Genomic DNA, 18,572 nt, shown 5'->3' with positions numbered 1-18,572 from the left:
GAGTAGCATGAACGTTGGATTGCAACAGGTCAATGTTAATGAACAGGAAGATTATCTCACCGAGCCTTCCTCAAGCGCTCTCCTCAGCTTCTGGAGATCGGCCACAGGACACCAAACCTCTGCAATCAGGCACTTGTTTGTCACATCAAAACTGCACAAATTCAGAACATGGTAAATAGCTTTCATCTTCTTGACCTGAATAACCCATTTGTAGATAGACTCTGATGCCTTCAAAAGAACTTGTTTGAGATAGTCATCAGTCTGAGATCTCACCTACATGAAGAAAAAACAATTGTTAAAGAAACACAAACCTTTAAATAGGTTGTGTTCAATTGTGCATAGCATACAGACATTTATATTCTTAAGTTAACCCCACATGCAGGCTGAGTTGTATCTGTTATTTCAACTACTGTGTTATCTTTTTGGACCTATCCAGGCCCCCATTAAACCCATACTAGCACCAGCGATGAAACTCAATCCATGCCATTAGGCAATACTAGTTTTCATTCTAGCACCCTGCACATGTCAAAATATGTGCAGTTCCTCCTTCCAACCTGGGGTGTCGCTCTCTGCTCTGGTGCTTCTTGCACACTCCGCTGATACAATAAACTTTGATATACAGACCAGAGTGTGCTGTGAGAGGAGATAAAGGAGCAATGGAAAAAAGGAATGTAAACAATGTGGAAATTTGTGGCACAGCTGTTAATATTTTTTGCCTCACAGTGCTGGTTTTATATATCTGGTTGGGTCTGTATGCAATACGTGTGTCTACATGTGAAAGATTAAATAAACGTTCTCTGTAAAGCTATGCATAATATGTTTGAACTATAAAAATGTCATAACAACTGCACTAGATGGTAAACTCTGCAAACAGACTTACTAGCATTACCTAGCACTAACAATACCATCACAGATAATCTGCAAAGTCCATTTAGAAGATATTTGTTTATCTGGTCCTACCTTAATACACTTAAAATAACATATAGTTCCATTAACTACACACATGAAATGTATGAAAAGGATGAACAGATATAATACTACAATCAGATTAAAAACCCATTACAGCTAAATATTTGCAGATTGAGTGATCTGCCGATATATCTGTCGTTCATTGGTCGTTCATTGTATATGAACGACCATCATCTTCCAGGCAGCTGCGGGTTCCGCCGGCTGGGGGGCGGACCCTCGGCTACAGCTGCATGTGTATGGGCGATCGGCTGATCACCCGTACAAACTTGCCGATGGACAGATATGGCTGCAGATATAACCCACTCAAATTGTCAGAACACAGACACAGAAAAATGCAGTGCTCAGTGACAGAATAGCACAAGCAATACACATCTCTAAATATATAATTACAACCCTGTATCCCCAAGTAGAAGAAAGAAAAAATAGTGCCCAGCAACTAAAAAGAATACTGAAATCACAGGTCACAGCAACAGTAAGCAGCGCAGTGTCCCCTTGCACAGTGATACATAGGAATGGAAACTAGAGAAAAGAAGGAATAATTCCTGCCAAATAGGGGAATAGACTCCACTACAAAGCTTTTCCCCCACTGAGAGTAAAACATGCAATTGCTACTTTTTGCTAATCAGTTCTCCCACTACTGAGACCTACCACGGTCAACAGAGCCAGAACCATGTAAGGTTCCCAAAGACCCTCCCACCTAGTACTGAACACATAGTCCTGCTGGCATGCAATGGGTAGGGAGATCCCTGTAAGCCCTTTCAATCACAGTGAGAGGGACAGGACTGCCTTGTGAAGGCAAGTCTCAGGTATGGATAGCTGAAGACATCTGAAGGTGCACTGTCCCCAGGTACACAGAGATCATTGGAGCAGGAGCAGTGGACGTGTGTGGAACGCTTCTACCTGTGCCCCCCTTCATCAAAGTTCTCTTTCAGGAAAAATGAGCACCTAAAGGTAATGGAAATAAATAAAAAAAAGATTTTGCTTCTTACCTGATAAATCCTTTTCATTGATTCCATGGTGGGCACTGGAACTGTGGATATAGGTGGAGCTGGAGGAGTCTGGGCACCAGAGGTTAATGTTTGAACCTGCACAGGCTCCTCCTCCCCTCTACCCCACTGCCTGCCTGCAGTAGCCAGTTAATACTAACAAAGCCCAAAGGACAGGGAGTTGGAGGAATAAAATAGGAACACAAAACTCATATTCACATAAAAAGAGAGACTGGTGGGAGCCTAGGATTCACCAAAACCCCATTTTCTTTCATCCATGAGGACACAGGAACTGTGGGATGTCCCGCAGCTGTCCCCTAAAGGAGGGAATGCTCCTTTGCTGTCCGTAGAACCCTTCACCCACAACTAGCGTTCGTGGAGGCGAAGGTGTCAAACCAGCATAATTTAATGAAGGTGCTCTGCAAAGTTTCTCTGCCAAGCCACTCAGGAAATGCCAACCGACCAGGTGGAGTGAGCCCTCACCAAGTCCGGAACCGGCTTGTTGGCCAAAGAGTAAGTCTGCTGCATGACCAACACGCCAGCGTCTGCTTGGTAGCAGGCCAGCCCCTTTTATGGATATCACAGAGCACAAAAAGCATACATGAACTCCGCCCTCCAGCTTGTGACGAACCTGAGGCAGCATCGACCAATAGACCAGATGAAAAATATAGATGAGGGGAAATGTCTGTCGAACCGACAGGGTGTCCACCAGCAGGGCTTCCGGATCCTGAGCATTACCTGGTCAGCTTGCGATTGTGACAGGAGGCCATCATGTCTATGGGCCCGATTCAGAGTTGTATGCGATTGCCATCGCTGCTGCATATTTGTATGCAGCTGCTCTGTGAAAATAAGCAAATGTAGCAGCCGCTGAGAGATGTATTGAGAAGCCCATCAGCGGCTTTGCAAATCAAAACATCTGCGTCAAATTTTACAGCATCTGAGTACAAGGATGCGGCATCTGTCACAGATCATTCAATTATTGCAATCCTGAGTGAGTCTATGATCCCGCAGAACAGCCCTGGGAATTGAGACGCTGGAGCCATATTTCTTGCGTACGGGATAGTAGTGGCAAGGTGCGACACGCTACTGAAATGGTCCTAACACACCTGCGTTCTGTCTCGCTACTTCCCGTTTCCTCCCCTAAATGCTCCCTGGCTGTCAATAAGACTGAGTATATAGTCGCTACGAGTGACTATGGTAATGTACATTAACACATGCGCATTGTGACTTCGATGCATCCGTGGTTTTATGGATAATTGCTCAACATTAGAATAGATTAAAACTCTAATTCAGGCACTATGTTGCGACGACCGCAACGATCCACTAACATCCGGAACATGGCGTGATGGAGAGACCATTCCCCCGTGTGAACGTCCTGACAACTGAAATAGTCTGCTACCCAGTTTTTCGACCCCCACAGAGAAGGAAGAAACTGTTCTGCCCAGCGGAGAATCCTGCTGACAACTTTCATGGCTCCTAGGCTTCATGTGCCGCCCTGATGATTGATGTACGCAACAGAGGTCGCATTGTCTAACTGTACATTACAGAAATGACCTTCACTGACAAATGGCTTGGTAGATTGCTTTGAGCTCCAGTATGTTGATTGGAACATAGGATTCCTGTGTTGTCCATCAACCTTGGAACTTGTAGTGGAGTCACACCGCCCAATCCCCTCAGGTTTGCGTCGTAGTTGAGCGTAGGAAGAAAGAGGTTCCCTTCTGAGTCCTTAACAAGTAGTGTGGACTTAACTACAGCAATTAAAGCCTTAAAATTGACGGGACTAGGTTGGTTGTTACCAAGGACTGTTCAACTGGTGATAGTAGGGGAGCGACAGGCAAGGAAGAGGGACCAGCAGTAGGGCCACCCACAGGGCAAATCCTGTAACATGACGATTGTTCCGCTAGTTCCAGCATGACCTGAGATAGGGGGTAATTTCATGCTGGCTCCTGCAGGGGTCCCGCTACTGGAAAACCCTGCCGTTGCACTGACGTAAAGCACTCTTCACAAAGCCCCCCCGTGATCCTGAGCTGCACTAGAGAATTTGTCCCGACAGTTTCTGCAGTAAATGGACTAAAGCACAGTAGTGCTCCTCTCCTGGGCAGCGCTTGAGGAATTTCCATTTGCAGACATACAGTAGTTGCACACACAAAAAAAAAATTGGAACACATATACAGGGCACGTAAAGTGGAACTTGTGGCGGGGAGTGCACAGAACAAAGGAAAATCACCAACTGTATAGAAGTAGTTATCCCAGAAAAATACTGCAAAATAACAGGTAATACCCTGAAAACTACACTGAAAAAAAAGGATATTTACATTATCCAGCAACACAGTGCAATAAAGGCAACAAGCAGTAGTCAAACAATTACATAGCTGCAAAAAAAAAAAACAATAAAAAACAATTGTAGGATAATGAGGAACCGAGGCAAAATAATGAAACTATGTTACTAATAAGTTTATGCAGATAAAAATCAGGTAACAAATTTACTAATTTGATTAGTAGGTGTAAACCCTGATAAGCCATAGTTGAAATTTTGACATATACTGAGAACAGGTTAAATAAACAGAAAAACAATTACAGATAAATAGATCTGACACCGGACACCCTTTTGTGAGGTACAGAGGAGGTAGGAGCTCTCCCTGGGACCAGTCATTTTGTTTGGACCAGGAGAAAATGGCTGCCCGGCATCCCTAGGTGGAGAAGAGTAGCAGCCTTTTGTGGACTCTCAATGAAACGGTACAGAAGGAGAGAAGCAACGATGGTTCCTCTCCTACAGCCGACCCCCATTGCTTTGCCACAGTTTTAACGGCATCCCCATTGCATGTGTCCCTGGTAGACCAGTGGGAGAATAGATGACCCGGCCGCCACTCTTTCACCACAACCCCCAGTCCCAAGACAGACTTCCGGCCTCCTCTGCTGCGGGGGGAATTGTCACTGTGTTTCGCTTACCTGCAGCCCCTGCTCAGTCCGTGGCGGATGTCCCCTCTGCATGCTCTGTAGATCGGTCGGAGCAGCCGACGCCAGCATTCTGGCCACCATAGTTACCAAAGTAGCGGCCAGAGTGAGCATTGCCAGCTGCCCAAGTTATAAAGTACACATAAATAAATCAAATATATCTAATACATAGTACAGTTGTAGCTGCAAAAATGGTGCCCAGCTCCATTGGGCAACATAAAATGGTTTCTGCAGGCAGTTATACTAGGAGGAAGAACCTGTGCTGGTTCAAATTTTCAAGCTTTTAGTGCCCAGACTCCACGAGCTCCACCTATACCAAAAGTTCCAGTATCCCACATAGATTAAAGAAAAACAAAAAACTGGAAAATTGGAAGATGGTGCCTACGCCTTAGGCATACAAGAGAAAATGTTGGCATAGTGGTTGGCATGACTAAATATTAAAATTTTATGTGTAAAACACTGCAGAATGTGCACTATATAAAGAGGTGTCATTATTATAATTAACTGGTTCAAACAAATGTATTTTGACATGTCAACTCCTCACAGTGCTTTATGTACCCCATGTTTGGCAGTGTCCCCTAGATAAGATGATCAGGCAAAAAGAAAACTAACATGAGATGTAGAGGAGGGAGGAGGGGCAGCCCATAAACAAGATTTAGTTTGCACTCTTGAATAACCTGGAACAGTGAGCTCTACCCCATTGTATACCCAGTGTCCACCAGACGGATGTCAGAGAAATGTCCTTTGTTTTATACTAATGCATTCTGATGATTGGGGTGGTCCGAGAATTATGGAATATACAAGAAAGTTTCAGTATTGCACTGGTACAGCTTTGCATAAGCTGGCAGCTGGGAAAAGGAGAGTTTGGTATATACAGCACCTAATTGCAGGTACAGTCATCTATTTCTTACATAGTCTTAATAGAATTCGAACAACCAAAATGATAGTGATAACATCTAAAATTAAAAGTATTTATAGTTGCAGTGAAAAAGGTTTTTACTATGCCTATAAACCAGGGTGTTGAACAGCCATGGATAACCTATGGATCTCAAGGTTGGTGTGAAACTATGAGACCCAGTATAGCTGCCATCTATCAGCCATAGCCACGGGTGGTCCAGCCTGCTATGAACCAATTCCAGAGGACTAGATTCTCCCCAAAGCAGGAAGAGCATTTGTCATAAAAAAATGTTTACAATCATGCTTACCGAGTGCAAGTCTTGAATTCGTATGTTCAGCGCTGATATAATGTCTTTGCGCTCCTCAGAAGAATTTGGGTAAGGATATACATGGCAATGGTAACTGATAAAGATAATTAAAAAATACCATAATTTGGAGCATTGAAATACACACTTAAAGCTAAAGTACTAAAGTAATATGATAACATAAAGGCAACAACACTCATTCGATTAGAACAACTCATTTTGTGTAAACGTTCTATTTTTGTACTTAGCACAGTCGATTAACATCAATGTGATGTTTCTGGGGCTAAATCACACATTTACTAACAGAATTTTTATTTTTTTGTATTGGTATATGTGTGATTTAGCCCCAGAAACACAACATCGATGTTAATTGATTTTAAATCGATCAAAATTGATTAAAATCAACCTTTAGTAAATATACCCCTAATAGGACACAATAACATTTTGATGATGAAAACAGAAATATACATTGCTGGAATATGTGATGTAGGATTGATGAGAAATCCTGTAGACAGCTGTAACAAATATATTACAGTTAGAAGGTGTTTGCTATTAGTTGCAAGCAGTAATATGTAGATGTATTTCTTCAAGACGGTTACACATGAAGCAGATCAGTGTAACACAATTAAAAGCATAGGCATAGGGATTAAGGGGCTGATTCTGCGGTGGAAGCAAAGCAAAAAAACAAGTAACTTTGCACCTTGGCAAAACCATGTTGCACTGCAGGTGAGGAAGATTTAAAATGTCCAGACAGATTAAGGCTGGGTGCAGACTAAGTGACCCGCCAATGCGACGCCAGATGCTGCTGATGAACGTTATATTGGGCGGTCGGTACACACTGTAGGGTCCGGGGACCGACTGCACGATATATCATTCACTGGCACCATTGACCTTGCCAGAGTCGGCAGCTTGGTCGCTCCATCAGCTGCACATGCAAGCCGATGGAACGACCCCAACAAACTACCCGCAAAAGACCACTTAGTGGGGCCACACTAAACGATATGTCAGCCCAATCCGTGGGATATGACGACAAATAGTCTAGTGTGTACCCTGCTTTATATGCGAGAGGGGCGTGTCCAAACTAATCTAAACTGCAGTGGAATAATAAAGCTGTCCAGCATTTGTGGGCTACATGCAAAAGCAGCCAGTATTTACTCTGCATACAAAAATAATAAGTATATTTGCACCACTTGCATTCCAACATGGGTTTTTCTAGATACAAAGTTACTTACATTTTTTTTTGCTTCTCCCAACTCAGAACCAACCCCCAAGTATATGAGGCAATAATGGTTATTGGGATATTTACATCACATATTAAGATCAAATTAATAACAAACAGATCGAAAACACAAAAGATATTAAACTACCAATGTTCGCATGACAATAAAAAATATATATAATCTTTAAACTGCAATCCAGGGCCTTAAGTTATATTGGTATTTCAAACATGGCAAGCAAATTTAAAAAATACCATCCAGACTGCACATCAGTGTCCATTATTGGCTGTGTAAAAAATGGATTTTTGATCATCCCTATTAAATTAATTACTCTGAATCCAGATGGGGGACACCGCTATCTTGTAAAGGTGTCAGCTTCGGAGTGCACATCTTTAAACTAGAATGGTTTGGAATGGAAACTTTCGCTCTACATCCAGCATGTATTAATTCAGTTTAATTAACAAAGCTTAGTAGAAATAGAAACTCCACACTCAATAAAACAGTAAAACCATAGGGAAACAAAGAAAAAAATATTAGAGGGTGAGAACGCAGTATCCCCCAGCTGGATTCAGAGAAACATATATAATAATGGGATGTAGTTATGGGACCGCCGCCGGTCTCAATCACGACACTATAATCCCGGCAGGGGATTTAACATAGGCGTCGAAATACCGACCGGGCACCGGACCGATCGTCCAGCGCCGGAGGTAAGTAGCAATGTAGCTAGGAATGGGATGAAGGGAGTAAGATTAGAGACCCCCCTGCCAGAATAAGACAATGGGGTTTATTTACGAAGCGTCGGGTTGTAAACCTGACACTTCTGTTTGTGTTTCTGCCTGAATTTAAAAGGCGGACACAAATATAGATTTGACATCTCCTATCCGCTCTGTCCTTACAGGATGCAGCACTGGGAAAGCTTAGAGCCTGATTCACCCTCAAAGAACTAGAGCATTGCGAGTTGGGGAGGATGAGGTTTCACATAAGCAGTCTAGGAACCTTTTTGCATTCAAGCAACCCATAAGTTATCAGGAACCTGACCCTGGGGGACCGGAGGCTGGGAAGAAGTGGAGGACTGAGACAGATTCGCCTACTGCCTACCTGAAAAGGAGTAGTTATAGAGGACCTAGGTGTATAGTAGAAGTAGAAGGTTTGCTAACCTGATTATGTCTGCGAGAAGGCACAGGTACATTATGTCAAGTGGGTGGAGATGAAAGCCTTGCACAAAACAGCTGCGTCTTTGGATGCAGCTGCTGTGTGCAAATATGCCAATGATGTAGGTGGTGTGCGAGGACAAAACGCAGTTCCTGTTGGCATCCAAGTGCTGCATCCGAATTGGCGATGGAACTTCTCTGCCAGGGCCAGGAAATCTGCTTTGGAAGACGCAGACCCTGACCTTGGCACTCCCACAAAACGGTGGTGACACACCTCAGTTTTGTGAAATGGAGCTCATTGCCACCCCCAAACAGCTGTAGACTGCTGACATCGGCAGCCACACTGTTTGCGAGGACGCAAGACCCAATCTGTGCATGAGCAGTTTTCTGGACATTGAAGAACTGCGTGAAAATCCCTACAGTGTACAATTGTGAATCACTCCCGGTGTTGTGTAGTACACCCTAAGATACCGGATGCAGTATATTTGGCTGTATGGATACCAGACGCTGGCAGGATTTATCCGTCAACGGTACATGTACAAATTTACATTGCATACATATTTTTTTTCCTTTATCTTTATTGGGAAGGCAATCATTAGATCACATCGGACTTTAAAACATAGACAATAGAGGTGTCAGCAAAAAAAAGACAGGATATGCGTCCATACTGATTTAAAGAATATCAAGAATGTCAATAAAGAACCTTCACTTAAACATGGTATAAGGGAGGGGATGCATACATACTTTAAAATTACTGTAAATACTTATATTTAATGTTTGCCACAGTTCTAAATAAAGCCTTACTCACCATTCACAGATGTTTTTGACTTTTTGTCCAATTTGGTCTCCCCAATAGGAAACTAAAAACACAAACCACTTAGTGGGTTCTTCCTAATAAAAAAATAAAATAATAGATAATTGACATGTCATCAGTAATGAAGATCATATAATTCCACTTCTGAGTGATTATGTAGGATTATCCATAGATAACTGAGCTAAATAATAAACTTGGAATTACTAAATGTTCTAGCATGTAGTCTGATATATTCATTAGAAAAACACATCCCTTGCTTAAAATAATGGTGGTTCTAGAACTTATGTTACATAAGTGACTAGTTAGCAAATGTCCATAAGTGCTCTTTACAAGCAGGAGATTTTCATCCTTCTCATTAAGGAGTTTCATCAATAAAACAGAGAAATGTAGAATTGGACGGCAGATGAGAAAATTTGGTCCATTTATGCAAATCCCATCATCAAGCCCCCGGACCCCCTACTTCACTGGGGAAGTGGGCAGCATGTGGGAGGCTGGCCTACATTCTCCGGAGTCCGGCACAGCTCACAACACCCCACCCACCACCCCCAACCCTAAAAAATAATAATTCAGGAGGTGACATTCAGGGAGAGAAGGCAAGTATGCTTTAGACACCACTACCTAGCAAATAAACAGGGAGAGCGTAACTCACAGTGGCAGGATCTATCAGAAACTCATCCAGCTCCCGGTATGTAAGGATGGTGTAGCCTTTGCATGCCCTCCACAGCATTTTCTCAAAGGATTGTAGTTTTGCACAGTGAACTAAGCCAGAGATAAAGCTGCAGACAAGAGGAAAGCTATGTTATATAATGCAAAATGCATTGCCTTCTAGGATCATAATGAGCTGCAACTGATGGGGCTCTATATGCAAAATGATCAAAATTAAGTTTTAGAATGTTATAACTAGGGGTGAGCGGGTTCGGATTTCTGAAATCCGAACCCCCCCGAGCCCCCCCGATCCGAGTCAGGCTCGACTTTTCCCGCCTGACTCGGATCTGAAATCGAGGCAAAACGTCATCATCCCGCCTTCCGGGTCTCGCGGGTTTTGGACCCTATATAAAGGTACCCGCGTCAGCGCCATTTTCTCACTCGGCTGTGGACAGTGAAGAGGGAGGGTGTGCTGTGCTGCTGTTGTCCACTACTTCAAAGTCCATAGGGGCTGGCTGTGTTGTGCTGTGCTGCTGTTGTTAATAGGGGCTGTGTCCACTACTTCAAAGTCCATAGGGGCTGGCTGGACTGTGTTGTGCAGTCAGTTCTCCATAGGGGCTGTGTCCACTCCAAAGTCCTGTGCAGTGTCCCAGTCCTAAAGGGGTGCTGTAGTGTTGTCCAGGGGGTGCTCTGTCCATCAGGGGTGCTCCCCCCAAGTGCTAAAAAAATTATATTTTTTCTGTGTTTGTGAATTGTGTGCGCAATAGCCGCACGTGCATCAACAAAGTAGTGCAAAGCGTGCGCCTGTGTCATAAGTAAAGGGCCGGCTGGCTTGACCGTTAAAGGCTGCTGTAACCCCCAAAGTACACTCCAGTCCAAACCAAAAAAATATATATTTTCTGTGTTTGTGAATTGTGTGCACTGTGGCTGCACGTGCATCAACAAAGGAGCAGCGCCAAGCGTGCGCCTGTGTCCCATAAGTAAAGAGCCGGCTGGCTCATTTCTTAAAGGGTGGTGTAACCCACAAAGTACACTACTCTCCAGCAAAAATATTTTCTGTGTTTGTGTGCGCTTTAGCCGCACGTATATATCAATATAACATAAATGGAGGACCAAACTTTCTCTGATAAAAATAAAATAGGAAAGATCAAGAACCACTTCCTCCTAGTGCTGTTGCTGCTGCTGGGAGTTGTTCATCATCCCAGAGAGGAAGTAGGAACACCACCACTTTTACTAAACAATTGACCCTCCAACAGTCCCTAGCGATGAGGATGAAGTACGACAGCAGTCATCCTGAAGCAAAACGTATAACTGAGGCCTTGACTGCTATGTTGGTGTTAGACGTGGGTCCGGTATCCGCCATTAGTGCAGTGGGATTTAGACAATTGATGGAGGTAGTGTCTCCCCGGTTCCAAATCCCGTCTAGATTCCACCTGCATCCTCAAAGCAGCAGCGACAAGCGTGCGTCTGTCTGTTAAAGGGTGGTGTAACCCTCAAAGTGTGCTCCACAAACAATAAAAATATTCTTCTTTTTTTTTCTGTCTTTGTGAAATGTGTGGGCTGTAGCCGCACCCGCATCCTTAAAGCAGCAGCGACAAGCGTGTGTCTGTCTGTTAAAGGATTACATTGGTGACAGCATCCAAGTAGGCATGTCAGACAGTCCGTACCTGTACTGGCAGGAAAAAGAAGCAATTTGGAGGTCCCTGTACAAACTGGCTCTATTTTACCTGAGTTGCCCCCCCCTCCAGTGTGTACTCCGAAAGAGTGTTTAGTGCAGCCGGGAACCTTGTCAGCAAAAGGCATAGGAGGTTGCTTCCACAAAATGTGGAGAAGATGATGTTCATAAAATGAATTAGTAACTCTTCCAGGGAGACCAGCCTCCAGAACGTACAGAGGGACCTGTGGTTGTGGATTCCAGCGGGGACGAATTAATACTCTGTGAGGATGAGGATGTACACAACACTGAAGAGGGTGAGGAATCGGAGGATGAGGACGACATCTTGCCTCCGTAGAGCCAGTTTGTGCAGGGACAGATTAATTGCCAGCTTGTTTGTGGGGGCCCAAACGAACCAATCATTTCAGCCACAGTCGTATGGCAGACCCTGGCGCTGAAATGTTTGGTTTGTTAAAGTGTGCATGTCCTGTTTATACAACATAAGGGTGGGTGGGAGGACAATTCCATCTTGCACCTCTTTTTTTTCTTTGAATTATGTACTGTTTGGGGCCTAGTTTTTCAAACTGCCATCCTGTCTGCCACTGCAGTGTCACTCCTAGATGGACCACGTGTTTGTGCCGCCCACTCGTATCTCTTAGCATAGTCATCCAGCTACCTCGGTGCAACCTTTTGGATATAAAAACACTATTGTGAGGTGTTCAGAATAGACTGGAAATGAGTGGAAATTAAGGTTATTGAGGTTAATAATAGCATAGGAGCAGAAAAACCCACAAATTCTGTGATTTTAGCTGTTTTTATGCTTTTTTAAAAAAAAATACAGATCCAAAACACAAAACCCAGAACCCAAAACACGGAAGGGTGGTTTTGGCAAAACAAATCCAGATCCAAAACACGAAGAAAGATCCAGATCCAAAACACAAAACACGAAAAGTGGCCGGTGCACACCCCTAGTTATAACCATGTTACATTGAAGCATTTAGAATTGATGTTTGGTAAGTGAGCAGGTTGGTAAACATTGGAACAGATTCCAAAAGGTTTACTGTATATTTGAAAACTAATATTTTCTGATATGGCTCCAATTATATGTGAAGCAGTACATCACACAGGGACTTTATGGTGCACTAGGACAGCCTGAGTTCTCTCTGCTACCAGCAGCTGCTATCTCACACATTAGATGAATAAAAAGACAATAAGGGGAAAACTAGAAAATGTTACATGTATTTACATAAAAATACATTTAAAATTAAAATCAAAAGGAGGTATACTGTGGGGCCATTATCTATGTTCATATAGCTCATAGACAATACCACTGTGTACCAGTTGTTGAAAATAAAGCTTACAGATGCTGAAAAGTATGAGACTGAGTGAGTAATGGCACTGCACACTGTTTACAGTCCTTTTCTTTGTGCAATTTCTAGCTGTCTAAGCTGTATGCACAGAGAAATACTGCATCTGCCTAATGACCAGTGATGGGGGCAATGCCATAATGAATCCTGTGTTACTTAATGTGGTTACAATTTGTTGTCACAAAACCCATGAATGACATAAAAACAGAACACGCAACCCGCATTGCTGATACTAAAATGATCCATGTAATTGTGTAGATTTCCCTGTATCCTGTTTCTCCTGAGTCACAAAATAACAATGAATTGGGGAGTACAGCGTTTCTCAGCAGTCCATGGGGCAGATTGCAGTTCTGGCTGAATTGGTAGATATCATCCTGCTACTGCTATTTCTCCTTCGATTCTAGAACTAGTACATCACAGTTTCTAGAAGTGAAACTAGCTCATTTGGCTATGAAGCTCTGGTCTGCTTTGCCAGGCTGTAGCCTAATCATACAGAGATGCTGTGGATTGGAGTGGGCAGATCCTCTGCTTCTGCTCAGCCCTTCTCTTGCCTCTCACTGAAGTTCCCTTGGCTGCTGCTGACTTAGAGCACCAATGCAGTAGTCTATCACCCACCAGCTGGGATAACGTACTTCTACATGGGGATGGCCTCCACAGGCCTCTGCTTACACCCTGCTCCCGATGGTGAGTGCTTCTAGCTTCAACATTTATAAATGCATAACTAATTTTACTGAAGAGCTCCTTTGGGCTTTTTATGCATAGTCTGCTCCAATGTTATATTGAACTTATTGCGGAACTAACCTAGGTCTTTATCCTATACTACTAAGCCACCTGAGATAATTTACACATGGTGGGGCTGCAATAACTTTATATCTAAGCACTACGTGCATCGCTTCACTGTAGTGAGACCCCATGTGAGCATTATACTTACCTCCTCTACCCAGCACACAAAAAATAAGGATCGGAAGACTAACTCTGAATAGAGTGCTGGTTGTTCAGTATTAGACACTCAAAGCTTGGATCTCTGTCAATTCCTTATGTACCCTCCCTCATCACCTCTCCTAAGAAATCCACTACATCTGAAACTCCATCTCTTGTAGCTCTGCTGTATTAGATAATCCTAACATTGTCATAATGTTGCAGCTTATTCGCACGTAGGCTACCAAACAGGATCTACCAACTAAAAACAAAAGATTTTGAACTTTTAGGAATCAAATTTCAAGAGACTGTACACAATGAGGTGAATAGCCTTCAATCGGCCCATACACATCTCGCCACCAGCCTTTCAGGCCTGGAGGAAAACAATGAAGCTACTGATCAAAACAAGCTGAGAGATGTGGTGGCCCATCAAGTGCATGGTCTCAGTATATCATTAGGGGCCAGAGAAACAGCTTGCGGATCAGAAGTCTCCAGGAGAATATGCCCATCCAGGGCCTCAGACGTTCAAATATATGTAATAAAATTCTTCAGCTTGATTTTATTCAGCCCATCATTTTTGACAGATCTCACAGAGTTTTATAGCCTAAGAGGAGTTTCGACTGAACACCATGTGACTGTGATGTCATCTACAGGTTACATTATTTTACTCAAATTGAAGAGATTATCCACCATGTGAAGCATTTGGATGGTGTAGATCAGGCATGTCAAACATGTGGCCCGATAACCATTTTATGCGGCCCGACAGTGTGGGCCCAAATATATATAATATGCGGCCCCTGCCATGTTCGGAGCTCAGCTGCAATCGGGCAGCGTTTACTTTATTTAAAACTGGCAATGCTGGTCTCTGAAGCGATCAGAGACTAAAGAAGCCACTGATCGCTTCAGAGGCCAGCGTTCCCAGTGATGTAGCGCGCGAGTGACGGCATCACGTCACCCGCGATGAGAGAAATCTGCGCTTGCCGCTCTGGATCTAATTAGATCCAGTCAGTGGCAGCGTATATGAGGGATGACGGCGTGAACTGGAGCGGTGCCCAACGGCCATCGTGAAGAAAGGCAAGTACTGGACAGGTGAGTGGGGCCTGTTCTATACTAGGAGAGGGCACTACTAGGGGCATTACTGGGGGCACAACATAAAGCGCACTACTAGGGTCATTACTGGGGCACAACATAAGGGGGGCTCTGCATAAAGTGCTCTACTGGTGCCGAGAAGACGATCAAACTTGACTATCTAGAGGAAATAAAAGTCGTAACAAGGTTTCCATAGGTGAACCTGCGGAAGGATCATTTTAGGGGCATAAGGGGCACTACTAAGGACATTACTGGGGGCACAACATGGCGGCATTACTGGGGTACTACATAATGGGCACAGCATAAGGGGCATTGCATAATGGGCACAACTTCAGAGGGCATTGCATAAGGGGCTGTAATACAGGGGGGAATTGCATAAGGGGCACTGCATCAGTTTTTATTATTAATAAAGCTTTCAAAATTGCATATAAGACTTTTGCGGCCCACACATTCGTAGACCTTGAATATTCGGCCAGGTTGGTATTTTGAGTATGACATGCCTGGTGTAGATTTTGATACCCAAGGGATCTGCATCCCTCAAGACCTCTCGTGACATATCCTACAGCTGCAGAGAATGCTGAAACCCCTAACAGATGCAGTCCCTGAGAGGAATGTCAGCATAGGTGGTGTTATCCCTTTAGCCTGCAGGAGCTGAAGAATAGAAAAATGGCAAATACTGCAAGATCCATCTGATTTCAACTCTTTCCATGAGGCAATTGACATTCCGCTGATTACTCTCCCTCTGAAGCCAGCTTCTTCCAGCTCTTCAGGCAGGCAAAAGGGGGTAATGGTGGATGAGAGGCCCAAAGGAAATATGAATATTTGGGTTTTTGTTTTTTTTTCTTACGATTTAGGTCACTGACTTTGTCCAACAGCCATCTGTAAGATAATTCTATGTTGTTTTATATATTGTTGTTTAACCATGGGGCACTAGGGACTTTTGTATCATTTAGATATTATTATAAGCTAATTGTATTAATAGTTTGACCCATTAGAAAGCAGAATCGTGTGGCCTTTGAGACTTCTACATTAGCCCTATATTCATTCTGCTTAATCTCCTACTTCTGAGCCTGGCCTTGGGTCTGCATAATGATACTAGATAATTGTAAAGTTTTTAAATGAGTATTTAATAAACATACAATAAAAAAAATGTGTGAAAAAAAACTCTTAGCATTTATTAATCCAAGAAATATACATAACCCATTCTCAAACAATCTCTCGAAAAAGGACAACCATAATAAAAATCGAATTAAAAAAACAACAACAATACAAAGTAGCGTGTGCAGATGTAGTCCTAATTTCCACTAGTGGCAATTAGAAAATGAAAGGTTTCCTACGGTTATATAGTTAATAGATCCTATCCAGGTTAGTATTCAATATGCCAATGAGTGGAGGGGATGACTCAAATTTTGATTTTACTCAGTTCCTGTACAATGGAGTGTTATATATCCTTAACTGTTGAATATCGGCACCAGAAGCTCTAATCCTTATTCTCAGGACATCCGAAAAGCTATGTAAAAACACTTTTCATGGTTATATAAAGTGCAGTAACAGTAGTAAACGCAATAGTCATAAAATAGAAAAGATTTACAAAGTTTCCCACTGTTATATAAATGAAAGACTGTGAGCAGAGGAAATAAGTGAAGTTGCGCTGAAGATATACAATGTAACATTAAAAACACTCAGCTATTAAATACAGGCAAAAGGAATTAAAATCCTCAGCGCATATGGCGAAATCCCTATACAGGGTGATATATAGTGCTATAGCAAACTAAGTATAGAGTACATAAATCTTTACACTCAACAGGTAACAAGTATGCCGGTGCTAATGATCTGGCCTTTACATGCTGTGTTGCGTCTTCTCTGCTCCCGATAATAATAATCGCTCCGACCACTGCATCTGGAATTAAGCACGTATTGAGAAAATCGGAGGATGAATCGGTTAGCAGCTGCAATGGGTAAATTCGAAGGGCAGTGTGAGTGGGGATACAGTCAGTATCCTGGCGGCCGCGATGCCGGCTCTGATATTACTGACGCCGGAATCCCGACACCTATCACAATCCTGGTGCAGACATCCTGAGCGCTGGGGTACCGAAGGTAAATAGCGGGGTGGGGGGGGGAGGGCCCCGTCGGGATGCTGGTGTCGAGATTCTGACAGCTGGGATCCCATACAGATTCCTGTGAGTGTGCTATTGTAAAGAGTTTCCCACAATCAGCTTAATTTCAGATGCTGTTTGCAATACAAACAGCACTGTGTATAGTTTCAGATGTTTGCAATTACTCTAGCACTACAAAAAGTTTACAGCTGTTAAACCTAAAGTTGATAGCAGAACATCTTTGCCTGGTTTTTATTGTATTTCATATGAATACTGTTTCTCAGTGATCTAAAAGAGTTAGGTTGTGTGACCATATGACAGCAACATTTACTTACCCTAGTTTTGCCCCAAGTCTCTGCATAGAGGAACAGTCCATTAAGTAGTCCTTTTCTAAAGTGGGGAATTCCTCATAACTGGTTAGTGGAGACGCTTCATGCTAGGAGGAAGACAGACTTTGTATGTAACAAAACACAAATACAAAATTACAAGGATCTAACAGGCTAATGGCTCATTTACCAGTATACTATTCATTTGAAATAACATGTCAAAACGGTTAGTTGGGTGCTACTTTTGCGTGGTTGAAATTATTATTTTTTTTTTATTATTATTATTGGTTTATATGGACAAAATTTTGGGGAAAAAATGTATGGTTTTTTTTTGTTTGTTTGTTTTTTTAATAAAAATAATTGCATTTTTAAAAGCTTTGACATGGCAAAACGGTTTAAGGTGGACATTTTTGGGACATTAACCTATTAACCAAAGATACAACCTTACCACAGAAATGATTTACTTTGTGGTCCCATAACAACAGAATATGCTATATACATTTACAGCATCTGCTCCATGACATGAAAATCTTGGACAGCACAGCTTGTAGTCTGTCAATGGACCATGGTTGTGGCCCCCAAATCTTGAGGCTTGGTGCAATTTTGCCCAACTCATTGTCTTTTCCTCTTAAATTTAAATTATCCTTTCCATAGATGTTATATTACCGTGACCCTTGTATCCAGCCCATCTGTGTCACCCTGTCTGTCTGCCCCCTTCCCTTACAATGTAAGCTCTCACGAGCAGGGCCCTCTTCCCTCATGTGCTTCTCCTTCACTTAATTATACTTTAATATACAACAGCACCTAACCCCTAAGTGGTATGCAGCAATGTTTTAATCATGTATCTGTCCTGTATTGTTTATAACTGTTTTCTTGTGTTCTCATTTGTTTATGTACATTGTAAGGCGCTTGTGGCACCATATAAATAAATAATAATAATAATAAACCTCAGAACTCTGAACAAAGGACTTTGTCACCCGCAACATATGTTTATATTCTGTCAGCTCCAGAAAGTTTCTCTGCAATTTCTCCTTGTTCTTATTCACTTCCCTCAGCTCTGAATCCAGCTTCTGTAGCTTTTCCTGAGGAGAAAGCAGACAAACTATGGAAAGTAATTCCCATGCCAAGATTTGGCAAGCTGCACAACGGATACATTATTCCTGAGATGACAGTAATACAGTAT

General features: G+C 42.8%; 1 protein-coding gene across 1 annotated transcript in view; it reads right to left on the bottom strand.

Moving 5' to 3' along the window:
• Positions 1-18,572, bottom strand: part of ATP6V0A2 (ATPase H+ transporting V0 subunit a2) — an 81,737-nt gene that overhangs the window by 38,091 nt on the left and 25,074 nt on the right. Inside the window, exons 4-9 of the mRNA XM_088449155.1 lie at positions 18,337-18,471; positions 17,399-17,499; positions 9,944-10,070; positions 9,289-9,371; positions 6,116-6,209; positions 61-273 (exon numbers count right to left, since the gene is read on the bottom strand). Of these exons, the coding sequence (XP_088305281.1) occupies positions 61-273; positions 6,116-6,209; positions 9,289-9,371; positions 9,944-10,070; positions 17,399-17,499; positions 18,337-18,471 (753 nt within the window). The remainder of the gene's footprint in view (positions 1-60; positions 274-6,115; positions 6,210-9,288; positions 9,372-9,943; positions 10,071-17,398; positions 17,500-18,336; positions 18,472-18,572) is intronic.

Source organism: Taudactylus pleione, unplaced genomic scaffold, assembly GCF_031769625.1.
Source record: "Taudactylus pleione unplaced genomic scaffold, aTauple2 ptg000479l, whole genome shotgun sequence".
Classification (NCBI taxonomy): Eukaryota; Metazoa; Chordata; class Amphibia; order Anura; family Myobatrachidae; genus Taudactylus; species Taudactylus pleione.
The sequence above is the reverse complement of the archived record's forward strand: the minus strand, read 5'-3'. Positions and strand labels throughout refer to the sequence as shown.